The sequence below is a fragment of the Equus przewalskii genome, chromosome X, assembly GCF_037783145.1.
Source record: "Equus przewalskii isolate Varuska chromosome X, EquPr2, whole genome shotgun sequence".
Classification (NCBI taxonomy): domain Eukaryota; kingdom Metazoa; phylum Chordata; class Mammalia; order Perissodactyla; family Equidae; genus Equus; species Equus przewalskii.
The window spans coordinates 36,130,503-36,157,655 of record NC_091863.1 but is presented as its reverse complement, the minus strand read 5'-3'; the positions used below and the strand labels follow the sequence as shown (position 1 = coordinate 36,157,655).

Below are 27,153 nucleotides of genomic sequence, written 5' to 3'. Positions count from 1 at the left end.
GGAGAAATGAAACGGTGGATGGACATCAAGCTCTGATACTTGAATATGTTGGTGGCCAAAAAGTTTATTCTCCCTCCCAATCTGATCCACAAAATTGAGCCAGAAAATGTGTTCACGGCTATTTCCATGGCTCTTACTCAGCTACAAGTCATTTCCCCTTTCAGATTATTTCCATTTTTCAGGCCCAATTTCCATTTACTTTTTGATCTTCTGCTTTTAAGACATTTAGCCAATATCATCGGCCAAGTGCCAGGTTTTCTTTCAAGGCTTTGAACTTGTCATTTATCCTTTATCCTTGCAAGTGGATTCTGTTTGTGACTGGCTAGCCCCAGGTAGACAGGATTTTCCTAGTGGAGTAAAAGAAAAGAGGCTTCTTATTAAAGAGTGGAGATAAAACTGAACATTTTAACACACCTCCTGTAAACATCAGTGACTGTTTGGACTAAAGGTTCTGTGGAAAAGTAATAATGTGATTACCAATTTATTAATAAATAATAAATGATGTGATACAGCTGAACATGACAGTTTCAGCATCACCGATTATATTGGGCTCCCAAGAGAAATTCCTTCTTAAGTTTTATGATGTATTTACTCTTCCGTGAAATATTGTTTTTTCATATTTTCAGTTTAATTCTTCATCAGTGTTAATAAAAATCCTCATGCTGGGGCTGGGTCTATCTGACATAAAAAAATGTTATAAATGGTTCAATGGTTCTTTGTGTTTTCCCCCCAAATTGCTGATGGTTTTCTGTCTTAATTTTAAGCTTTTAAGGGCAAGAATTATGAAATATTTCCCTTTATATTCCCACAGCTCCTAACAGTATTATCCAGCTAGCAAGCACTCAGACCACACACATAGTTACCTTTGCCATTTTTCTACTAGCTGTGGTGCATTGGGTTGGCCTTACCTGTTAGTTTCTCACTCACATATCTCAAGGAGTCAAGGACTACACTGTCTTGGTGTTTCTAAATCACATCTAAAGTTTTATTCTAAATTATGCAGACAAAGGCGCATATTAAAGTGCCATTCTGGATTTAATCATGGATATGCTGCTAAAAATCATTTAATGGATGAACAACTCAGAAAAGAAGAGCTCTCACCACCCACACACATCGTGATAAACCTGGGCAGCGTTTAGCACTTGCTTCAACAGCCTCGCCTGACAAGTAGCTCTGATTCCCATCTTTCTCCTCTCTTACTTAGAATTTCAACTTCATCCCGGTCAGCTGGTGAATCGTTAAACAGAATGCCACACCGTCTTTGTATTTCTGAAACTAAGTGTCTTTACTGCGGACTGCACATCTTTATGGCAGCCACATGCGTGCCAAAGAATTAGATCCAGAATATTCATTTAGCCCCTTATTATTTCCGTAATACCAAAAACCGGGGCGGGGTGGGGGTGGGGGGGGACTTCCTTGCCCTTGTTCTTCTATGTTGTTCCCATCGTAAGATGCTCCGTGGAAGGGAGCCCAGCGGAGGGCAGCGGCTGTGAGTCCCCGATAACTAACAAGCGCCTCACATTTCCGTGGCATTCCCATTTGCTAGTGCGCTGCTGCGGCCGCACGCCTGATTGATATATGACTGCAATGGCACTTTTCCATTTGACATTCTCTCTCTCTCTCTCTCCCTCTCTCTCTCCCTCTCTCTCTCTCTCCCTGTGTCGCTTAAACAACAGTCCTAACTTTTGTGTGTTGCAAATATAAAAGGCAAGCCATGTGACAGAGGGACAGAAGAACAAAAGCATTTGGAAGTAACAGGACCTCTTTCTAGCTCTCAGAAAAGTCTGAGAAGAAAGGAGCCCTGCGTTTCCCCCAAGGTAAGCAGGAAAACCAGCGCTGACGGCTTGCCTAGGAAATGACTTCTTTCCAAACCGAGCATTTCATCCTCCTTTCAGACAAAGAGACTACCTTTAAATACCACTTAAATTTGCATTAATTTAATTTGCATTAATCTGTAGCATGCTAGCATTGTGTTTTTTAAATGAACGGGTCTTTGAAGTCTGTGACAGAGCAGGGGAGCCTCACAGGGAGGCTGGAAAATCTCTTTTGGTTTGACTTAAAGAGATTTTATTTTCAAACTCTCTGCGTAGTTAGATGTAACTTTGTAATGGTTCTTATATTTGACCCTGTAAAAGGAGACTGAGAAGCAGCAACTTGCCGACATGGATTCCTGGAGCCCCAGTATCTTCCCCACCACCCTCATCCCTCTTACAATGGGGGCACTATTAACGCGGGCAAGCCTGCGAGTTTAAAAGCGCACTGTTTACTTTTATTACTACTTATGTATGCTGCTGATCTCCTGCCAGGGCTCTGCCGGAGTGCCTAGAATGACTTCAAACAATAGGCAACATTTATTTCTAGCTTTCTGTGTCACGCTTTGCAGGAATCCTGTTCCTTTGCACTCTTCTCCCAACGTGCAAGGACTTTGCTTCCATAGACGCAGTCAGGAGCAGTGGGGAGAGAGGAGGATGGGTTTACTATATGATTTTGATTGGGCAAAAAGTCCAAGGAAATGCATGCTGTTTGCCTTGGCCTTATTGCAAAGGGTTATTTTTAGTAGTCAGCTTGTCCCTGCAGCACCACCGATGCTACACTGTCCGAGCAGTGACCGGGAAAGGATGCTCCCACCAGCACAGGGACCAGGACCTGTAGGAATGACTCCTACAAACACCTGAGCAATATTTGGAGGGTTCTTCTTTCAAGCTCCTGAATACAAATTCTCTCTTTAAATGAACAATTGGGCTGTAGGAGGCCTGGGCATAACTCTTTCTTGGGGGACGGGAAGTTTGACTGTGTACAGAATGTTAATGACTCAGAACGCCCTGTAACTGAGGCTCATTGTAATCGAGGAGCCCAGATAAACCTGCATGAAAAAGGGAGTCTCCCGTCTCTGCTGAAATTCAGGTGCGGGAAAGGAAGCTATTTGGCAAGATGGGAGCCCCACTTCATTCTTTGTAACTATCATTTATAACAGATATGGATGCTGCGAAACATCTCTCTTTTCGTTTCTAATATTAGCGTATTTTAATTACAAGGAACTGGCATTGGCAAATTGCTCCAATAGATAACATTAAATACCAGGTGCATCTGAAAACATAGAGATGCCTAAAATGCAGTGTTGGCTGAGGGTGTCAACCAAATACAGCATGGACTGCAGAATCCTTCTCAATTGTGCCTATAAAGCAAAGGCAGATATCTGCCCATTTTCTTCTCACTAGTCTGGCTTCCGAAAGTAAACTGTCAGAGTTCTATTTGCCAGTTTTCATTGTGGAGTGGGGACGTGGTTTATGGGGAACTTTTTCGATTTTCTTTAATAACTAGCCTAATAAGCATTGTTAAATGAAAATCTGGCTTTTGAATGAGTTAATTTACAACTTTGTGATATTACAACAGTTGGAGAAAGCCTGTAATGATACTATGGATTCTATTCCTACACAATTTTACTGTGATTTTTGTTTAAAACTACTGCTGTTAAGGCATTTGGCTGAATCAAAATGATTTTCTTAAACTATTATTCAGATCATTATATAAGACTGTCTGAACACAGAATGCGATGTTTTGCATCATTTGCTTTAAAATCCATTTGGTTCAGGTGAAGGGAGAACTGGCTAAGGCCTTCCTGATGCCTGTGTACCAAGCAGCTGGCACCCACAGATGGAAACAAGCCTGTGGAGTTTTCAATCTTAATTCGAGTTCCAGTGACACTATCAAGGGGAAAATAAATCATTTTTCAATACATTTAACAATTTCCAACTCATTCATTTTCCTGGGCCCTTGAAAAATGGGATAAGTTTCTCAGAATTGTAGCCACTGATGGTGGCCGGCAATTTCTACTGTATTTTAAGAACTCTCAGTTCAAGTATTATTATTCTTATTGGTTAATTATTCATTCCATCATTATTTTAATCAATTGTGCTAGTCCCGAGGGATGTAAAGGTGAATGAGACATTGTCCCATACCCTAATTCTCAGTCTGTACACTGTAGATTTTGGAACCGAAATGGACTTTGCCAATGGAGAAGCTGGGCAATGACTTCCATGTTATAACGAATCCTTTAAAATATCTGCTGGTACCCAGATTTACTTGAAATGATTGTCACTTATCAATGGGTTTTCTCTCCACTTATGATTAAGAGGTTCTCCTTAGGCCTTTACCGCCAGATCCTGGCTACACATCACTTGCACAGCTAACAAAGACCGGATATTTCCCGCCTGGGTAGAAGAAGCCTGGAAAAAGGGCAGTTTGTCCTTTCTCTGCTCCCTTGAGCACCCTTTGGAAAGGACCACGTGCTGTCTCTATCAGGGATAGCAGTGAGTCACCTACTCAGCAGCTGACATCAGGGCCACTTGATGAATCATTGAATTAGAAACATGCACAAAGGAAGATGCAGTCACTGTCTCCCACCACTTACTTGTCCCACCCCCAGGATCAAACCAGTGACCTCTGGATCTGGCCTAAATTCAAGAAGCCCCTGGGAAGAAGTTGCCGGATGCTGTTCCCCAAACCCAGGTCTCCATGAGAGCCACACACAATGTTGCTTTCAAGTAATGCAGGCTTGTGTTTTCTGATGTGGGTAGGTTACTGGGAAAAAACCCTGAAGATAGCATCACCAGGGTCCTTGATTTGGTCCTTATCAGCAGATAATCCCCTGTGGTTGGATTAAAATGCCTCTGACTCCCTGGGGTGCCTGACTCACCCTAGCCAGCCCTCAGCTTCTTGGCCGGTGGCCTTCAACTCCATCCTCACCTCTTCCCATGACAATCAGTTACTGTTACTTTGTCCAAGCCCCCTGGCTGGGCCAGTGGGAGCAGAAGGGATGGGGAGGCAGGTGGAAGGGCTGAGAAGTGCTAAAGCAGAGGAGGGAAGCCGGGCCATGTGAATGTGGGTGAGCTCCAGGGCCCCGATTGCTGTGGCCTGCCCTGGCTGTGATCAGCTGTCATTTCCTCTTCGTGTATGACACTGTGGAACATATTAAAATTTCTCTGGGATGGTATGTTTGGAATTCCTCTGATGCCCCACCTCACCAACTTACCCGGACAATAAAAGCAAGGTTGTAAGCCTTTGAACAGCTGGCAGGCTATATATTTCCCCTCTTTCTTTCGCATAATCTAATTCAGAAAAGAATCCAGCTAGACTGGCAGTGCCATGTCTGGGTACTTGTTTCCTGCAAGTCCTTCCTCCACCACCTCCTCCCGCCCTCCCTGGAATCTTCCTGGGTGGCATGTGGCTTTTCTTTTCTTTTGCTCTCCACCACTCCCACCCCGCCCCCTTTTCCCTTCGCCTGAGCTCCTTCCATTGTGAGCTTGCTCTTTGCTCTGCCTGTTTTCCAGACAGCCTGGGTTCTGTTCCATCCGGGGACAACAGCCCATGAGGTCTCCCCATCTCCATAGTATTCCCAGGATGTCATTCTTGGCAGCAGCTCTGCCGGGCTGATAGGATTGGGGGGCTTTTTGGAGCCCTGAGCCTGAAGCCACTCGCAGAGAGAAGCAGCCACATGGCTCGGCTGCCCTTTAGGCTGCTGAGAGCAGGACTGGAGTGACCCGGGTTGGCAGGGACAAGCATACCATCACAGTGACCCGCACATCTCCAGCAAAGGGCTGGGGGTGGGAGTGCTATGGGAACGCCCGGATGCACTTCGGCCTACATTAAGAGAAATGTGGTTATTCTCTGTTTCAGGGGGAGAGACAAGTGACTTGAAACAAAGCTTCCTGGATCCTTGGGCCATGCCCTGCCCCCTTTTTCTTCCCACATCCTTTCCTTCCCAAGGAGAAAGAAGGAGAGACAGGACTTTTAATTTCGCTAGCATGGCTTGAATGTCTTTATGAAACCGGTTTGGTGAAAGGGAGAGGGGAGAAATGGATCTTGCATTGAGCTGACTAAAAATGCATGGGGCTGGGGAGATGGGGAGGGATTTTTCTTTCTTTCTCTTAACAGCAGAACAACAGATTGGTTTATGAGTTGCAAATGGAAGGAACTGGACTTCTCAATTAGAAGTTCCCATTTAAGAACCTCATGTAACCCCCTCTGTGCAGCATCCTTAAAAGATGCTGCTAATGTCCTTGGGACCAAAAGGTATTAAAGAGCAGTTTACAATGCATCTTCCTATTCCTTTTCTTTTCCTGGGGGCTTTGGTAGTCTTTTCCGAATTAGCGAAAGTTCATTAAAAGACCCAAAAGGAAAAATTTAACACAGCTGAATTAAAATGAGTCTTTTTCCTGTTAGCTTGACAAGAAGAAAAAAAAGAAAGAAAAGAAAGAGAAAAAAGAACCAACTCCCCTCCTCTGCCACTTCTTGGGTTTTAATATGAATTATTCCATACAAGTCTCTAGACTAGAGGATCTATTTAAAGACGCCTGGCAGCATGAAGAGAGAGGGTAAAAATACAACCACTCTTTTGTCCATCAAAGGTTTTCTTTGGGAGGACATTAAGAGCATTCCTATTTTCCTGTCTGCCCCTGCCAGTGGCAACATTCCAGCTGGTAGTACCCACTCCTCACCAGTCAGATCAGCAACCGTGAACTTCTATGTTTGATCCTAGGAGAAAACAAAGGGTGGGGAATCCTTCCGAAACCCCCATGTGTGTGCAGCGGGGTGGGAGACGCTGGTACTGAAATGAAGGCTAGCTTGGCTGTGCAGGTTGCATGCTGCAAATTCACACACCCACACATTTGAGTTTTTGAGGAAGATTGTGCCGATGGCATTATTTCTGATGCCAGCTGCATCCGAAATCAGAAATTCACATCTGCAAAGCGTTTTTCTTGTGTGTCTGACAATAGTTTGCTTGGTGCCATTTGTGCTTACTGTCCTCTTCATCAGAGGCTCTCAGAACTGATGGGTGAACGTATACTGCTAAGAGTCACACCCCCTAAACCCATTTTCAATAGTCAGAATGTAACACTCTGGATGGGGTTCACAGTCTGGAATAACTGCTTTCTTGTTAGAAAGAGTGCTGACTCAGAAAATTCAAAGAATGGGTAACTTCAGTTGGCAATATATCCCCAGTGCTTATAATCAGGAATTCCTCCAATGGGGGTCCATTTCACCCTCATGTCAAAATCTGCACAGGACCATTGACTAGTAGCTTTAAACTCGGTTGTATAAGATTCGCAGTAGATATATTTTTCTTTTTGTTTTTCTACAAAAGCTAAAAATTTTCGGACAATTTTCTCTTTTCCAAGGCCTGGCTCAATCCCAACTTTTTCTTTTAAGCTGTGATCCAACCAATTGCAATAGCCTTTAAAAATGAAAGGGCAACAGGTTAATACATTCAAGAAGTTGATGAGCTGTCAGAGAATGCACAGGGGTGACCTTTCTGCAGTGCCACAAACCAACAGTCGCCCTAAACATGGAGTCCCCTTCCATCTTCTATCGATAAGGAACAAAAATAGGGAGAGAGCAGGTCATGGGAGAAGTAACAAAAGAGAAGGGGAAAAGATTATTATTATTTTTTTTTTTTGAGGAAGATTAACCCAGAGCTAACATTTGCTGCCAATCCTCCTCTTTTTGCTGAGGAAGACTGGCCCTGAACTAACATCCGTGCCCATCTTCCTCTACTTTATATGTGGGACGCTTGCCACAGAATGGCTTGATAAGCGGTGCGTACGTCTGCACCCAGCATCGGAACTGGCAAACCGCGGGCCACCGAAGTTGAATGTGTGAACTTAACTGCTGCGCCACTGGGCCAGCCTTGGGGAAGGATTATTTTTGATGCTCAAACTCTGCCACTGCAGATTTTCAAATAGCACAATTTCAGAAAAGAGAACTTCCCTTAATTTCACTTACTCCCTCCCATAAAGAGGGGTTTGAACTCTGAAATTGCCTTCTTTACTTGACGTTAGGAAAGGAGGTCAACTTTTTAAGTGAAAAAAATATCCCCCATTCTCAACTCTAAGCCAAATGTAGGCACACACATAACTAAAATGGACGTGAAGAATCAAAGAAACCCAATCCTTAATCAAAGTTTAATTTTTCTTTAAAACACGAGGCAACATTTTAGAACTTGATACATTTCTGTGATTTTCCCCCAAATTACGGGAAATTATTTCTTTTCAGAATTTTTTCTTTTGTGGTTTCAAATCCAAGGGCAGAAGAATGGAATTGTTATAGGAAGACTGGCAATCAAAAGACGTAGCTGTAGTGTGGGTGGTTTAAGCCAAGCAAGATACAAGCAGAAAACCAACAGCCTGATAAGTTCAGAGTTATTAGCAATATAGGGAAACATTTTTGTGTGATTTTATTTTAACTTTGACATAGGCCTGCGTCCACAAGCGTTCCAGATTGCAACTGGGCTGAATTTAGTATTCAAATCCCACCATTGGGCAGAAAAGGCAAATTGAATGGGGAATGGAAAGACTGAGTTGCTCCTATTGTTTATGCCCCATTTCTAACTAAGGGCTCTACAGCTGTTAGGTGAGATCACTACCCACCATTCCAAAATGCTGTTGTAGATGAGGAGATTCAAATGCAGCTTTGGAAACACTTTGCTGGACACTTTGAAGAAAAGCCAACATACTCATTTGGCTCCAGGGTAAAGGGGAGCCTGTACCCTGAGATAACATTGGTCACCTCTCTTCTCCTAAGACCATACCACAGCCAGCAGTGCAGTGGCAGGACCAGTGTCAAATTACATTAGCACCAGGGTCCCCAGAACACCTGACCACCTTTTCTTTGCCATAGGGAGAGTAGACATTCATGTGTTTTTGGAAGGAATGTGTCCCCTCGGTTGGGTTGGATATCTCAGAACTCTCGTGCTTTCTTTCCAAAGGGTCTTATACAAGGTGAGTGGTAGAGCGTGTCTCATTCTTCATGTGAGTGGGAGTGGGTGAAATGAAAGGAACCATCCGTTTCTGAAATTGCGCCATTTGAAATCATTGAAAGGGCAGTGGCAGATTTGGAATATCAAAAATAATCTTTCCTCCTTCTCTTCTGTCACTTTTTCTGTGGTTTCCTCTCTCCCTGTTTTTGTTCCCTGTTGGTGAAAAAGGATAGAAGGAGACTCCATGTTTAGGGCTATTGTTGATTTGTGGCACCGAAGAAAGGCCACCCCTAAGCATTTTCTGACAGCTCATCACTGTATCAGTCACAGCTTTTAGTGGGCTGGCTAGATTTACAGAAATCATCCAAATTCTCGGAGGAAAAGACTTCAACTGTATCGTGTTTCCTGATACATGGGTAATGAGACCTGGTCATTTCCAATTTATCCAAGATTTGTATTCTAAAAATCAGTTAGTTATGTCAACCTTTAAGAACTCAGAATGAGTCTTTCCATAGAAGTTATAGAAGCCTATGGAAACCCAGGACAAGATCCAAGAGCCACACCCAGCGGGCAACTCTTTTAGACCCAAGTCCCAGCCCAAGGCTTCAGGAATGTACCTCCCCTAACACAGAGGTTCTATACTTTATGAGGCAGAGTGCCTTGTTCTTGACCACTAGGACCTTATTCATTCTACATCTGCAGAGAAGACAACTCTTCTCACTAATCTTCTTCTATCCTGAACCAGAGCATCACAAATGGCCTCACTAGGGCATGAGGATCTGTGACTCAAGCTCAATTTAGAAATAAGGGTCATTCATGGGAAAAGTGCAGGAGGGTTGATAACCTATATCATCAGCCTATATCATCATCATCAAATGAAAGAAGTCTAATTCCAGCATGACTGATCACTATTAGCTTTTCTCCTTTCCCCGTTTGGTGGAGACTGGAAAGAAACACTACAAGTTTTAGGACAGCTTTAAGAGAAATAAGAACTGGTTAAATATCCTCGCTAACTGCTTCCTGTTATTAACAACACATTATTAATTTATAAATCTTATTTAGTACATTGTAAGCACAGAATCAATTGTTTATTAAGGGGTATTTTTATTTCAGGCCACCAATGTGGCCTCATCAAGGGGAAAATTCTTACAGCTCAGCCTTCAGTTTTGGCTCAGACACCACGTTAGAACTTGTTTAGGCTTTTTTGCAATCATTAACTTCTTGAGTGAGGAAAGAACTCTTTCTGTAATATTGCCTTGGGGAATATGCAGCCCCAAAGCAGGTGCTGGCCTCTGAGAAGCTTGGGTAAAGTTAGAGAATGTTAGAAATGGAGAGAACCATAGAAGCATCTAGACCAATCTGTTCATTTTGTAAATGAGAAATCTGAGTCCAAGAGAAAGCAAGTGAGTTGCTCAAGATAGAACAACCAATGATGGGAAGGTAGGGCTCAGAGCTTGAGGTGCCCCAGATCAGCCTTCCTTCCATCAGAGCAGACAACAGTAGAATGGTCTTTAGGTTTTGGCATGTAGAGGAATAGTTAACCAATATTTCTGACAAATGAGTGCAAAACACTGGGACATGGGACACTAACAACGTAGGCTAGAAATGGGTTTGGGAGGAAGAGATGAATGCTGTATGTGGGAGTTTGGATAACAATGAAAACTTCCTCTAGATTTCCTGCAAACCAGGATTTTAAGTTTCAGCCAGTCTCAAAGTCCAGTCCTCACATGCCAGTCTCTCCCTAGACAGTAAAACTATTCAATCCAAGGACACACACACAGGTGGGGCCACTTGACAGTCAGCTCATCCCCAGAAATTACTTCTATTCCCAGTCCTTGTTTTTGGACCCCTATTTACCCCAAGATTATGATTTACTGCTTCGTTCACGGGCTATATTTCTTCTTCCTTTTTGCTTCTCTCATCTCTTTTCTTCCTCCATCATCGCCACTGCTGAGTTTGGCCATGCTTGGCTAGTAATGCAGGTTGGGAGAACGCAGAGTCTCAGCCCAGTTTGGAGGCTGTTGTTTAATCACAAGGACGTTGTCTTCTCTCTCCTAAGGTGGCACTAGGGGGGCAGACATTGCCTCACACACTCCCCCACCTCTGGCTGTAGAATAAACACCAGGAGGTGACAGTGGCCGAGCCACTCCCTTACCGCTGACCTTGTGGCTGCCCATCTTTGGAGATACCTGGGGCTGGCAGGCTGGAGGCCTGGCAGTGTTTGCAGTCAGAACCACTGCCTCTGGGTCAGCCCAGGCTTGGCTTCTTGGCTGCTACTGATGTGCTGCCAGATAGGAATAATATCAAACACCATTCATTGAGCTCACGGCATGCTTTATAAAATCCAACGTGCTGTTTACAGTTTATAAATTAAGTGCCTTGGGAAGAGGCATCTGACTTATTCTCCAAGGCATCTAGTTGACTAGATCCAATTGGAATTCTTTGAGTTCCTGGGAAGGGGCTACTTAGCACTTCACACTATCTGATTAGACCTAGAATTTCCTGCTTTTCTAATCCCAGTATGAAGTGTTATCTAGTGGCAAGCTTTCTTCTGCATTTAAGTCTTTGATTTTTTTTTTATCTTGGCAATTCCTTTGAGAGAGGCTCTGTGCTCTGCCATCTTTACCTTAATCATGCCTGATATGATTGTTTTAAATTATAGTAAACATCAAATAATTCTGTTACACTGACGCCATTCCAAAGTCATTATATTTTATCTGCTTAACTTGATCTTCCTAGAAATGATGAAATGCATGTTGGATATGAGTTAGATGTTAAGGGAGTTTATTAATGTGTCCAAAAAATTTCCCAGGAAAACAGCAGGCCAAGACTCTTTGCTTGTGGATGCAGTGAGCTGAAAGAGGGAAGTAGAATAAGACATTTTTTCCCCCTGACTCTTAACTCTTATCTTCTAGAGCAAAAGGAGACACATAGTAGGTGCTCAGAGACTATGTGTTAAGTAAATATTTGTAGAAAGAAGGCACGGGAGGCAATACCTGCATATATTAGTACTGAAAACAGCCCGGGGGGAAATCCGGATACTGAAGCAACACTCTCCCTTGCCTGGTAAGCAGGCCAAGAATAAGGCCATTCTTGGCATATGCCACTTGTCTTAGTCTGTTGCTGGAATAACTTGTGTGAAACCAGCACTTTACCCTCTGCCAGGCAGAAGGTCAGCCCAAGAGTGAGCTGATCTGTGGACACAACACCATCTCTCACCCAGGAGGCTGGGCCCACTGTAAGCTCTGCTATATTATTTCGCTGAGGATGACAGGTGGGGAAATCTGGGCACCAGTTGTTCTTTTCCACTGGTATCGTTTGGAGGGTAGCTCCAAAGTCGGGCACGCCGGCCTACGTGCCTCTCCTGCCAGCAGAGGCTCCACATTGGAGCTATTAGAACGTGGGCTCTGTACATCGGCCAAGTCCGTGTCTCAGACACTGTACCCGGAGCACGGAGCAGCCACAGGGCTACTAAGTTCAGCAGCAGAGTTGCTCTCTCATTCAATCCATCATTGGCTGGGCGGAGGTTATAAGTCCTGATAGGCAGCATTTGATTTTATGCTACATGGCTTTAAAAAATTAAAACAAATTGGAATTTTAATTTTGAGACAAATGACAGAAGCTCCTACAATACAGACATAGAACTTTTAGGCTGCCATAAAGTGAAGATCTCAAGTGATATAAATTTCCTTTATTCCTGATTTTCCTTTTTGTGAGCACTTCCCTTGGCACTCTGCACATTCTCACCTATGCACACCCCAACCTACACAATGTTAAGACAACTCGACTCAACATCACTCTTTTCTTGAGCATTATGTTTATTTCTTCTTCAACACAACAGTATTGGTTCATTCAGTTCAAACACTTAAGGCAAAAATCCCAATGTTATGCAGCAAGAAACTTACCTTTCTGTTTTGAGGGTTCTGTGAGTTCTGCAGCATATTTACATTGTTTCTTGCATTCTTATTTAGGAATTTAAAACTGAACAAAAAGTATCATGCCTTGTGAGTGTGTTGAAAGGAAAACTCTGTTTCTTACTAGTGGTGAAGCAACAGTTCCTCTGTTATTCTTTTATACTTTGTCTTTAATCCTACTTCTGGGTTCAGTTTATTATCTTTAAAGAGAAAAATCAGATAAAGTTACATTTTGTGTGACATTACCTACCTATCAGTATAAACTTCATAATATTTGCTTGCAAAAGTGTTGTATTCACCTTTTGGGAAAAAGAAAAAAAAAATTTAACTGTGCTTGCAATTCAAGATGTTGCTACTAGGTGGCAGTAGTGCACAAGAACGAAATAGTCCACCTGGAAGAATATTTGACTAAGAAAGGAGACTAGCGTGTCTTCATATGTTTATAAGAAATAAAAATATAATACTACTAAAATACTCAAATTGGCACAAACATTAAACATCCATTAACTTGATTACTATTTTTAAACCAAGCTTTTAAAAGAGAAAGTATTTTTAACAGAAATTTTGAGTAGGTAATACATTCACAAATTTAAAAATCTACAAATTAAAAAAGGTACACACTGAAAAGTTTTTCTCCCATTCCCATGTTACAATTCCTACAGGTAACTAATTGTATTTGTTTCTTGGTTATCCTTCCAGAGCTTCTCTATCTAAATACAAATATATATATTCTTATCAACCCCTGTTTTAACACAAATCAGTACATAGAGTTTCTGCATCCTTCTTTATATGGTTGCATAGTATTCCATTGTATAAATATTGTATAATATATTTAACCAGTCCTCTACTGTTGAATATTTTCTGCTGTTTCTAATTTTATGCTATGACAACTAATGTTGTAGCGAATAACCATATGCTTGTGTGAATTCACATGTAGGATAATTCTCAGAAGTGGAGTTGCTAGATCTAAATTATACACATTTGCAATTTTAATAGGTATCACCAAATTGACCTCTATAAGATTTGTACCAATTTATACTGTACTGTCTCCAAAATGGCCCTGTTTTCCCCCAGCCTTGCCAACAGGGTGCATGATCAGATTTTGGAATTTGTAAATCTGATCAGTTGAACAAAGTATCTCGAAGTACTTCCATTTTTATTCCTCTTAAATGAGTGAGGGTACTCATCTTCTGTGGCTAAGTGTCCTTTATTTTTCCTTTTCTGTGGAGAAAATGCAAACGCCAACAAATACAACCACACATACACATATGCAGGGTTTGTTATGGATGTTGTTGCTTGTTTTTTACAATCATGCTATACATGTTTTTCTTTCATTTGCTTTGCTCATTTAACCATATCTCCTGGCCATGGCTCTGAGGAGAAGTTGCTGGCAGTGAGGAGGGAATGTCTGTTTTTCCCTTCATCCCTTTGCCATTAACTCCTGGGAGAAATATCTGTAGACTGGAGTGGTGAAAGGAGAAATCTAATAAATTCTCTTTCTGAGACTAATTAAGGCTTCAAAGAAACAGATAACCACTTGGGATAATTTAGTCATATCAAAACTCAAGAAATGGTCAGTAATATTGCAGCCTCTGAACATGGAACCCAAGAAAGCTCCAGCTTTTTGAGCCGAAGTCTTGGTGAGTTTCAGTGAAATGTGCGTAGGAAATCCTATAATATGCAGCTGAAAAGAAAATTTAAAAATGTCTTCTGTATTCTTTGCTCATTTGGAGTGTTAGGCTCAGGTTTGATCAATTTTAGTGAGATGTTGCCATTAGCATGCACATAAAGGAAAGTGGTATAAAGTTGTATGAAAATATGGTCTCCTCAACTTTAGAATTCTCTTCTGCATATGGAGATGGCGGTAACTGAACCCATTAGTATCAAGTGCTGGCATTTTAGAGCAAGAGGGTCATGCACATGCCATCTCTTCCAGTTCCCCTGCTCTACAGATGAGGAAACGGGGGCTGGAACCGTTTAAATGACCTGTGCAAGGTCCTTCAGCTAAGTAATTATAGCGCTAGAGTCCAGGTGGGTCCCCTCATTACTCGTCCCTGCCCTTCCTGCAATTTATAGGACCTCCCTGAAACATACACGCTGAGGTTTTGCCATTGCAACGGGTTCTCTGCTCTGAAACAGCCCTATGTCACACACTCTCTTTTGCTTGGGATCCCCTGCTCCACACTCACAGGACAGCTAATTGAGGCTAAGTGGGTCTGGGGACAGTCTATTACAGCAAAACTAATTGACTCATATGGAATCGAACTTCCAATCTTGGTCTTACCAATACTTTGCCCTGCTTATTCAGGCTGTCCATGAGTAGGAAGTTAAAAAAGATGTTCTACTATGAACAAAATAATCAAACTTTTATCTAAAATACCTCTGAAAGCTTTTCTGAAGCTATAATTATCATGTTCTTTTCGTTTTGGATGTAATGTCAGGTCCCTCCAGTTTTCCTAAATATTTGAAAATATTTTTGATACTCTCTGTCTTCTGGTGTGATAAAAAGCATCAGTGTTGGCCATACCTGTGTGTGTGCGGGGGCGGTTAGTGAGGTGATTTAGGGAGCTCTCTGGACCCCAGTCCTTTGTCTAAGAGTTATGTGATTAAAAGAGCAAAGCAAATTTCAGGAAAATTGGTATAGCGTGATCCCATTTTAATGGTAAGTCTCTGCTCCAACAACCACTTACTTTTTCAAATTATACCATGTGTTCAGGCTACAAAGGCTCTGCAGAAATGTGTGACTCTGTTGGTAAATACACATCTGTTGCCTTAACCACACTGGAGGCCAGTTAGCATAATGTGTATGTCAGATGCAGTTTGTCATTGATGCTGGGTGGCACGCGGCTTAAAACAAAAACAGGATGAGCCCAGAGAGCAGTAGTGGAAAACTAGGTGGGTGGGTGGGTATGGACTTGGAAATGGAAAATGTACTTCCTGTGGGGTATGACCTGTGTTCAGTAGTGCTGACCTGCCTCCTCTCTAGCCCTGTAAGCTGATGTTAACACCAAAGCTGACTGAGAAACTGAATAGGCCCTCCCACTCCCGCCAGCTAGGGATAAGGATGAGACCACCCAATTCAGTTATGCTGTGGCTAGAACCACATGTTTAATCTTTACCGTGGGTTCAAACTATTCTTGCTCTTAGAAACATGGACTCCAGCAATTAAAGTCAACATGTGCTTCCATTAAACCATTGTGTTTACCTCCAAATGGTTATAAATATGCAGCATAAGCTATGGGGGGCGGGGTGGAATGGATGACAGCTTATGCTAATGACACTCTAGAAACCAATATTGTCCACTCAAAATGACATGGAAAAATTCTACTCTATACCTCATGGGTTCTATTAGTGCTTCTGGGTAAATGTTTCTGGGGGAAATAATTTCTGTTTTCATTCCAGCTGTGCAGCAGATACTGTGATGATGGATTGCAAGTGCAAAGAGTAAAACGAAACTCAGGCATACAAAGGACAATGACAACCAGAAAGCTTCAGCAAGATCCTGCCCTTTCCTTGAAAGGAACTGGATCCTAGGAGGTGAAGGCATTTCCAATTTTTAGTCCTCTGCCTCCCTCTGCTGTTCCTCTTGAGAAGCTTTTCCTTACAACAATGAGAAATCATGTACTAGCTGCATCCTTTTCTATGCTCTCCCTGCTGGTGCTAATGGGAGATACAGACAGCAAAACGGACAGCTCATTCATGATGGACTCGGATCCTCGACGCTGCATGAGGCACCACTACGTGGATTCTATCAGTCACCCATTGTACAAGTGTAGCTCAAAGGTAAGACCAAGATCTCTGTGAGGGTAGCATTACCTCCAGAAACAGGAGAGAGGCCATATTCCTTTGTCAAGGGATGGAGAACTACGATCACAGCCCAAACCCGAGCTATATGGCTGACCCACAGGGCTTGTAGGAGAATCATGCTTTTAAGGTTTCCCACCATGCTTTGCACTTTTGTCAGCAAAGCTGCCTAATTGACCATGTGCACACCCAGCAGCTTCTCAGTTTTCAGGCTGCTCAAAATCAATAGGAAAGGCTAGAAGGTTCTCATAATAAAATTGTTGCTAAACACAAGGCAGGTGTGTTTCGTCACTGGCTGTGAAATTTATAAGCAGTAGAGTCCTTTTTCAAGAAACAAAAATGGAGTCTACAAGTTATTGTAACTCATCCTACCTTCCCCAGCAATAAAGAGGAAGGGAATGCAGAAATGTGATTGGGTGATGAAACATACTTCTTGGGTGGCTCTTCGAAAAGTTTCCCGGAGAAATAGTTGGTCACTGGCCTTGTGATCCAAGCCTTTCTCCACTTGCCATGTTTATGTTAAAATGGTTTCAAAAGATAAACAGCAATTTGATAATTTATTATTTTTACATTGATTATCCAAATCATTCTTATCTGGAGTCGATTGTATGTTTTGTGCACAGGCAACCTATGCAATTGATGCTTCAGTGTTGAGACAAGGTGTATGAGGAAATACTATGTTTCGAGGGCCACCAAGACTGGCCAGCCACATGGATCACCCAGAAGGGAGGCACATAGTAGGGAAGAATGGACTCAGAATGAGAGTTCTCATGACTGTCACCGCCCCCAAACAGTCACACAAGTGAAATTTGCCCAAATTTGGTAAATAAGAATTTGTTTAGCCCAACCTCAGAGATTTTCACTTTTAGTCCTAAAACTAAAACCACTCAAATATTCTCATATTTTTAAAATTACCAGTATAGTTAGGAAGCTTTTGTAATATCAACCACTAGAATTAAGACCATATAAGTTAATCTCTCTATCCTCCTTTTAAAAAAATTATGACTTCTGTCTGCCTATAAAAATTTCCATAACTTCTCTGATTATGGCTCAATGATGATGGCTTGTTTTAGTTTGAGGGGGATCAGAATTTGAAATAAATCACTTTAAACGTTATATTAATAAGATCTATGACTGTGGGAAAAAATAGAGACTTTCCACTTAAGAAAAACCTTCTGGCTCTTATTTGTACTTGTAGAACTAAAAAAAAGGAGTAAATAGATAAATTTTGCAAGACTGCAATCCCGTCTTAGGAAAAAAACCTAACAAATTGAGAAAAAAGATGGGATGTGTTTTTACAACTGTGATTGTTTAGAAATTGTAGGTCTGAGTGAGGTTGACTGGAGCAATTATTAGCTTCTCCTCCCCTCCCACTACAGATAGCACTAGTATTTAGTGTTTCTCATTCCATAGATGATTTCTCCCTCTGTTAAATTTTCTTCCATAATCATGGTTCTTTAAAATAAGAATTAGAATTATTTCAAAGAAAGTGTCAATGTGATGATAGGAAGGAACAGAGAAATAGAAGCATCTGTAAAAACTAAAAAACAATCTGGAAAGATTTGGTGAAATGATGGAGGAGCGCCTTAGCAATTATCACGTTAGTTAAGGGAAGGTCAAAGAAGAGATGTCATTAACTCGAACCCAACAAGCTCACAGTGCTTGGGTGTGAGTCCTAGAAATGGACTTTAGTCTACCTTTGTTTACCTCTGTTCCTTCCAGAATGCCATGGTAAATAGCTCCAAATTGTGATAATAGGAGAAATGTTTGTAATTTCATGGGAACAATCTGTTTTCAAACATCCCAAACTATCCCAAATATAGCAATAGTTTTATGTAAATGGTGCTTGTAATTGTAAACCTTTCTTCCTTGGCCATAAAATATGCCTGGCAGAATCTCAACTACCCAGACCTTTTCTGGATTAGATTTTCTCTGTGTACCCAGGAACAAAAAACGTTTTTCATTTTGAAATATTCTATAATTCTCGACTCTCACAGACTCAGGCTGGTCTTGTCTCTAATGGGTCTCATTTAACGAAATTGTTCATCTTCATTAGCCTGTGTCTAGAAAACAGGCAACGGGGGTTTTTACAAAGAAGAGTCTAAGGTAGATTTTTCCTCTTTGCAAAAATTTTCCCTCAACGTGATGTTCAATGGCCGTTATTTACTAGACACACGTCCACTGTTTGCCTGTCAATTGTTAATGCTTCCTGACTTACATTTCTCCAGTGTCTCGCCTGGGGAAGATAGATGAAGGGGAGAATGTGACCCAGGCTCAGGGAAGGGAGGGTGTAGGCTTGAACAGCTAATATATGTCGTGCACCTTATAATATATGGTCTAATCTTTGCCAACAAACCTGTGAAGGAAGGCATTATCATTTCCGTTTTACCACTAAGGAAAACTGAAACCTAAAAGAAGTATTAAGTAGATTGCTCGACGTTATTTAGCCCGGGAATAGCGATGTCTGCCTCGGAGCATTCATCTTTCAACTCCTTGGGTCTTCGTATTGGTGGGACACAAGTTAAATGTAGGAGTCACTATTTAGAAGTCCAGGCTCATCTTCTGATCTGCTGGAAATAACGATTTATACTCAGCAATCTTCCTAGAAAATAGAAATAGTGAAAGCTTTTCTGGGAGCCTTCGATGAGACCGTCTGTTCCCCTTGCCCATGAACTTGCAGCTGGTCAGCCCCAGGGCCTGTTGTCCATCTTCTAGCAATTCAGGAAAGGGCAGAGATGGATTGAGGCAGAAAAGACTGGCCGCAGTGATCCACCAAGGAGATCAGTGTGGCCACAGATTAGGATGCGCCTGGTAGCTTTCAGTGGTGACAACACCTAGAATTGAATACAAAAGATCCTGGGAATGGCAGGTTCATTGACAATCTTCCCTGCAATTTTGAATCAGTGAAGGCTGTAGAGCAAACAAGCAAAAGGTCAGTGATTAGTGAAAACGAGTCTGCCTGGAGAATCTTTAAGAGAACTGAGGCATCCCAGACTTTGAAGTGAGAGACCTGTTTTCAAATTTCAGCTCCATAGCTTGCCAAATGGGTGACTTTGGGGGAAGTCAAGTAATTCTTTAATGCTTCAATTTCTTCCAATGTAAAATGGAGCTAATGCTGTCTACCTGAAGGTGTGGGTTTGGGTACTGGTGATAATATTTGTAAAGCATTCAGCACAGTGTCCAGCATATAATAGACGTTAATAAATGATACTATGAGTTTGATGATGAAATTATAAACTGGACAGGTGTTTAGACTCATTTTTCTATTTTAGTCACTACTGAGCCCTCAATAACTGTTGGGATCTCCTACAGCCTTAAAGGATTAGGAAAGTGAACCTCAGTGCAGTTCTTGCTAAACACAGAAACCTGGCAGAGGTGGGGGGAGCGTGCAGAAGAGCAAAGTAAATGTAAGCCACTGTGCTGGGTGCTAAGAGGGGGGATAAAAGAGAAACAGATCCTGCAATCTGAACTTTCTTCCCAGGTGAGTGGAGGAAGGAGGGTTTGGAGGGAGGAAAGTTCTGGATTCAGGCCAGGGAGGGGTTTTCAGGAACCCAGGTTGGGAAAGCAAGCCAGTGGGGCAGGCCTGTGAAGTCCGAGTTGGGTGAGGAGTGGGAAATGGTGGCTCCAGGCCAGAGGCATGGAACCAGGGCATGTGGTTGTCTGAACTCTGAAGGGCCACAGGAGCGGCAGCAAAGAAGGAGGAGGAGGGTTCAGGGGACAGAGCCTGGGAAAATTCCCAGAGGAGAAGGGACCTGGCATGCCAAGGGCTGAGCCTTGGGGTTGAGAGGGAGCAGTTAGGATGCCCAAGCCATCTCCTAATGCTGCCCACGAAGCTCATAGTGTGGTAGGATAAATGAGGGGAGTCAGGAATATCAAGTTCATAACACAATTAACTACTGGAGAGATACGACTTGATTTTTAAAGGAATAAACTTATGCTTCATGCCTGCTATGTGCAGGCACTGTGGTAGGTACTGGAGGCACAAAAGTAGGAAAAGAAAGACAAAGTTTTGTCCCTCATAATGCTTACCAGTAAATGGGGGAGAGAGGGAAGGGAAGTGTTCTGTGTATAAAGATCTCTTGGTGTCAGTTTGAGTTGTGACCAGACTAAAGGGACCAGGTGCCAGTTGGAGTTTGTTGAGTCCCCATGCTCCCTGTCAAAGCTCCCCCCACCCCCACCCTGCTTCATTCCCCTGCTTGCAGTTTTGTTGATGCTCTCAGCCCAGCACAGGCCCTTTGGAGGTTGACCTGAGTCCCTAGAGACAAGCTGAACAGTCATTTATTGAGGGTGTTGGCAAGGGAAGGAATGGGAGAGGCATGGGTGAATCTTGTTCCCGAGGAGAAAGGGGGTGCTTCAAGGGGTGCCATGGAATAAGAAGTGCACCGTGTTTACTGCTGAGAAAAAGGCAAAATCTGTTTCTCACTCATTTGGGGTAAAATAGCCAAAACCCTGTTCTATGGTGGCACAGGTCGGTCTTCATTCTGATGTTAATAGAGACATCTAGTCAGTCATAGCCTGAGCTAGGAATTCATGGGGGCTCCCCATGACAGGAGAGAAAAGTGGCTTTGGCGAATGGTGAGAGTCTTTCAACAAAGGGTGATGAAAACCATCTGTGTTTGGACTTTTTCTCACTCAGAAGATAGTTGTGTATTGCAGCAGAAGATATAACTGTCTAAGAAGTATGGTAGGTCACTAGAGAGAGCAGGGACCTGAGGTCTCTGGGTGCAATCCTTGGTCTGGACCCAGGAATCACAGCTGGCTACAGCCCTCACAATGTAGCCTGAATGCACCCTTGACCAACTTGAGCATCTTATGAAACGTGAGGGCTTGACAAGCTGCCTGTCATGGCCTAACTGTACTGCGCAGTGGTTAGGAGAGAATGCTCAGGAATCAGGCTGCCTTGGTTCAGAATGCTGGCCCTCCATGATACAGCTATGTGACTTCAGGCTGGTAACGCACGATCTGCCTTTTAATTTCTTAATTTGTAAAATGAGGAGAGTTTACCTTTTGAAATGGTTAAGAATTAAGTTTCATGTGAAGAGCTTGGCACAGTGCCTGGAGCCTAGTAAACGTTTGATGCAAGTTATATATCATCATCATTACTGTTCTTTTATTATTACCCAAGGACCTTTCGTTACTCTTAGCCTCAGCACAGGGAAGCCAGATTAGAACATGAAGAAGCCTGTCCTTGAGCAAACACTCTGAACCTGGCAGCTCTGTTCTTATTGGACAGAACTGGCTTTCACTGGAGCTGGGTGACTCCAAGGCTGGGAGGTTATAAGGGGCTGTTGGAGAAGTTTCCCAGCTTCCTGGCATCAGGCCACTTGTTTGGGGAACATCAGATAGCAAAAGTTAAACTAGACCCAAAGCAGATAACATGTATCTGTCACCCACCTGAGCTGTGAGAAGTCAACAGAAGGTCATATGAGCAATAACCAACTGTTCAACCCAGTCTTCTAACAGTGAAGCTCCATGTGAGTTCTTTGTCAAAAGAAGTTCATTTCCTTATTTGATAATGAATCAAATGTGGATGTGGATGCTCTCTATTAAGAGCAGTTAAGTGCAGTGTAAAATGCAGAGGAGTCTTCCCACGTCAGTAAAACACAGCTACATCACCCAGGCATGAGGAATGTTCATCGACCACAACTGGGGGCCAATGTGTTTTGACAGGTGAACTGATGTTTGAAGGTGTCAAAGGTTTATTGAACTGAAGGATGAATTGGTTAAGGAGTTAGAGAGTGTGCAGTACCATCCAATAAATTGCTTGGAATTCTTGGGAGTCCCCAGATCGTTGGGGGATGAAGCTGGGTGAGGGTCTCGACAGTGGAGGAGTTCTTATTTAGCACTGCCATGGTTCTCAGCAGATTCAGCTCTGCGTAAGCTTGGAGGTGATGATGATGTGTCCAGGAAGCCCATAGGAAAAAGGTCAGACTTGTGTGTCTCTGGTTATAATATGGATAGGGCTCCCAGAGGCAGGTCAAAGTAGATTAGAGAAGGGTGTGAGTTGGCTCATGCCTCAGGAAACCATCTTGATATCAAGAGGAGGGATATTATGGTGGTTTAGGCCAGGGATTTGGTTTTAAACAGACCTGAATTTGATTCCAGCTCTGCCTTTTACCAGATACGTGAGTTTGGGAAAGTTACTTCAGTGCTGTAAAGCCTCAGTCTACTCATCTGTAATAATAGTACAGATAATAATAGTACCTTTCACATGGGATTGTTATGACAATTAAATGTTGTAAGCAATCAACAAATGTTAGCTGCCATTATTATTATTAGCTAAATGATCACTGCCTAGTGATTCCCCTCGAGCAGAGCCTCTCAAACTTTAACGGGTTCAGAGCCCTGCTCCTCAAAGTGTGGTCATTAGCCCAGCAGTACTGACATCAACTAGAATCTTATGAGAAAGGTAGAATCCTTGGCTTCACCCCAGAATTACTCAATCAGAATCTGCATGTTAACAAGATCCCCAGCTGATTCGCATGCACGCTACAGTTTGAGAAGCTCTGGTCTGGAAGAGATCAGAAGCGATCATTGAATCTGAAACACAGGTGAGGCATGACAGAGACTAAAACGTGAAATATCAAGAATGAACCTGGAAAGCGGATGTTTATCCCTTCTGTTCCTTAATGATACACATTTATGGATTTTATCTTCCAAACCCCTGCTTTACCCCTCCAACACTGTACACAAAACAGAGCTAGATATTGATATAGTTTCTAGCTTTGAGATGGGATCTATATACTGGGAATCTCCCGGAGAGGGAATTTGCATATGTGTGTTGAGAATCAATAATTGTTTCATAGTCTCTTTGAGGAGAGGGCATTGAATTTGGCAACGGAGAATAGTTGGGATTTCATCAAGCAGAGCTGGGAGGAAAGGGCATTCCCGAGAGGGAAAAGACGTGAGTGAAAACAAGAGACAGGGAAATTCAGGGCAGTTCCACTGACTCCTGAGTAATTACGGTTGATTGGAATAGGGAGCGGGTGATGAGAATGAGAAGAGTTGTAAGTTTGGAAAGATGTGAAATTCAGGTCATGGAGGCCCTTTACTCCTCAGGATTTTGGATTTTATTCTGAGGGCTAGGAGTAACCACTGAAGGTATTTATTGTACATGTCTGTCCGTTCTCCCTGCCCAGAAGATTCAGCTCCTGAGGAAGATGGGCCCATTGGAGATGGTCCCAGGTTCTTCAGTGCTGGAGTCCTTGTCCTTCAGAATGAGCTGAAGGTGGAGCTTGAGGCCTTGAAAATTTTTAGTGAAATCACTAACAGGTTAGTTCTTCTACACATGGTCCTACATCGCTCACAGGTCATTTTATAGATAGTGTAAAATATATAATTATAATTACAAAATATACATAATTGCCTGGTCATTCAAGGTCTACATTTGGTTCACTTGTATGTGTATCATTTGAGTATGATGCACCACCTTATCTTTGTCCTTCTGAATTAAGTCTGCCGGCACAGGTTTGCTGTATCCACCCAGGCTGAAACTGGATCTCTAAACACTCCATTTTGGGAGGGAACTCTTTGAATAACTGCTTAGTCTGTCTAATAGATGATCTGCACTAGAGATGAGCAAATTTAACGCTACTCCAAGCCAGGTGCCACAGAGCCCTTCCTATGTACTGGCGGATGTGGGACAAGGGACTGGGGAAGACCTTGGACTCTCTGTCACAAGGGGGATGGGTGTCGACACCAGGGACTGGCTCATGGACTCCTGACCCATGGCATAATCTCTCAAAATCTATTTTACATCTTGTTTGTTTTGCCTGTCAATGTGAAGAACAGGCAGGATAGAAACAAAGCTTTAATAAAATCAAAACAGGCTACAGCTGCTATTTTCTCTCTGCCTCTGTGATCTTTCAGAAAATAAATTAGTTGGTCTAGTCCAACTTATTATTCACCAAGCCTTGTTAGCTGTTGCCTAGTATCTCATTCTCTTGTTGGTTGCTAAGGGATTGTTGGATTCATCCCAGAAATTTCTCAGATAATGATGTCAATAATCTATAATTACCCTTCCCTTCCTTTTGGGAAGATGGGCAGGCCATTTCCTTCTTTTAATCCTTAGGTACTTAATTCTGTCCTATAGGATGATGTCAGAGATAATAGCTGGTGAGTTTTTAATAATAACTGCTAATTCCTAAAATGTCATGAGGTAAATGTCAAACAGTTTCATACATATATATGTATTTATATCTTTTAATCTTTTATATTTAAATGGTTCTGCTTTTTATGTTACCGTTGTTGGTTCTGAAATTATAGGGCAAGTTTTTCTCTATTACTTAATATGAAATTCACCAAGCAGGGCCCTCCCACATAAACGTGGACCAATAATCTCGGATTGCCCCCACTCTCTGTGCCCCAATATATAAAAGGTTATATAGCTGAATGAATCAAGCTGCCCCACCCTACGCCATCCATGACTGCCGCTCCCAGGATAGCAGGATTTATGTATGGGACACATAAATGAGCCTCTGGTGTATCCTCTTAAACTATATACAAATTATTGAGTGTGTGCCCATTGTTCCAAGGATAGCTTTGGTAGTTTGCACTGGATTCTTAAAGGAGTCTGTTTACAAAACCCGGATTCAAAGCCACTATAAAGAACACACAGCCTCTGTTCCTCCAGCCCAAGCTTTATTATCATCTTAACCTACCTTTGGAAATGGAGATGGTCAGAGTGAGTGCTTCCTAATGTTTGCCCTAAATGACTCTGAAGATGCGATTGTGCAAATCTCAGACCCTTCAGTGCATAAGCCCAGAAGTGTGATTCCAGGGCCCCAAACATACCTTGTTTCCGCTCATTCTCTTATCTCAAGTTGTAGTGCCCAGAATATTTCTTCCTAAGTATCACTCAGGTTACCGTCTTTTTCTTCTTCAGAAACCATATTCCTTTTCTTTAGCAACTTTCTGCACATAACGAATTCCTTCTTCCTGTAGTCATTCTTTATTTACTCCCTAATTTCAATTTCGAATGGCTTTCTGCATTTTGAGACTGGTAGAATTGGCATTGGGCCAATGGTAGACTACCACCTATCAGGAGAAATTTCTTTTGTTCTTTGGTTTTCATTTGCACGTTGTGGTGGTGGGCTTCTTCCAGTGCTTCTAAACCCTCAGCGCACATCAGAATCACCTAAGGAGCTTTGAAAACCACAAAAGCCTGGGCTCTACCCCAAAACATTTTAATTCAATTGGTCTGAGATGGGGTCTGAGTGTTGACATCTTAAGAACAAGTTTGCCAGGTGATTCCAATGTGCAACCAGAGTTGAGAGCCACTGGTCTAATCCAGCAGGAATTGGCAAGGAGTGGTAGGGCCTTTTAAAGGATGCTGTGGGATCTTGGCTGAGGTTTTGGCTTCCCTGCAGGTAACCACTTCTCTTCTCTCCCCAGATGGTGCTCCTGGCCAGGTGCGAGGGGCACTGCAGCCAGGCGTCACGCTCCGAGCCCTTGGTGTCCTTCAGCACTGTCCTCAAGCAGCCCTTTCGCTCCTCCTGTCACTGCTGCCGGCCCCAGACCTCCAAGCTGAAGGCGCTGCGGCTGCGCTGCTCAGGGGGCATGCGACTCACGGCCACCTACCGGTACATCCTCTCCTGTCACTGCGAGGAGTGCACCTCCTGAAGCCTGCTGTTGCGTGGATTCTAGATGGGACAACCTCCCCCGTCGCCGAGGCAGTTCAACCAGCCAGGGGAGGACTGGCAAGAAAAGAGTTAAGGCAAAAAAAGATGCATCAATTCCCATGGGATTCTGCATATTCTAGTAATAAAGACTCTACAGGCTTGTTGACGGAGAAATACTCTGGGAATTTGTTTTCCATTCCCGTCTCCTTTCCTTGGTACAATTTCTTTTGGTTCCTTTTCAGATTCAGGCATTTTCCCCCTTGGCACTGAATGCTGTTCACTTCCAACAATACAGCATTAGTGGGAAAATGGGCCCCCATGCAAGAGTGGGTCAGGCTGTCACTGTTTGGTGCAGATTAGGGAAGCATTCACTTTGGAAAACAGGAAAGCCCAACTCTTTCCCAGACATCATCTTTTTTTTTTTTTTTAATCTTGTCATTTGGTCTAAGGTTGCCATTGCTGCTAAAGGCCACCAATTTCAAATTCCAAGCACCAACTATATGGATATGTTTAGCCAGGTTCACTCACAGCCAGCTAACCTACATTAAAATAACTAACAAACGGATTCTCTTATGTGATGCTGGAACTTCTGATAGCCGTAATTATTATTCAGAAATGTCTTTTGAGAAGTAAAGGTGGCATAAAGAATTTGTCACCTGAAGGCTCTCTCAGATAAATTATGGTAAAATTCTGTAAGGCAGTAGACTTTTAAAGACCTGCACAAATACGGATCCTGCACTGACGTTGAAAAAGGCATATACATACTAGTGGCATGGAGAATGCACTCTACTCATGCATGCAAATTAGACAACCAAGTATGACTCTATTTGTGGGTGTGCTATAGCTTTAGCCATGTCGCAGGCATCATTCTCTAACATTCATTCGTCCATGTGAAGCTTGCTGCCAAAATGGTGGCCTGGCTCATCTTCTGAACATTTGGTTCAAATGTATTTTGGTCCTTGAGGCTCAAAATTTGAGTTATTCCCATGTTTTGAAATAAAAAGAGAGTATCTTCAAAATTTTGACTAAGTATTATTTTTTCCTACTCAATATCCTAGCA

The 27,153-nt window shown here is 42.6% G+C and overlaps 1 protein-coding gene across 1 annotated transcript; it reads left to right on the top strand.

The window, feature by feature from the left end:
- The first annotated feature begins 1,170 nt into the window (after window positions 1-1,170).
- On the top strand, window positions 1,171-27,112 carry NDP (norrin cystine knot growth factor NDP). The gene is made up of 3 exons (XM_008535252.2): window positions 1,171-1,817; window positions 16,072-16,452; window positions 25,867-27,112. The coding sequence occupies exons 2-3, from the start codon at window positions 16,279-16,281 to the stop codon at window positions 26,092-26,094; spliced, it is 402 nt and encodes a 133-aa protein (XP_008533474.1). The 5' UTR covers window positions 1,171-1,817; window positions 16,072-16,278; the 3' UTR covers window positions 26,095-27,112.
- Window positions 27,113-27,153: the final 41 nt, after the last annotated feature.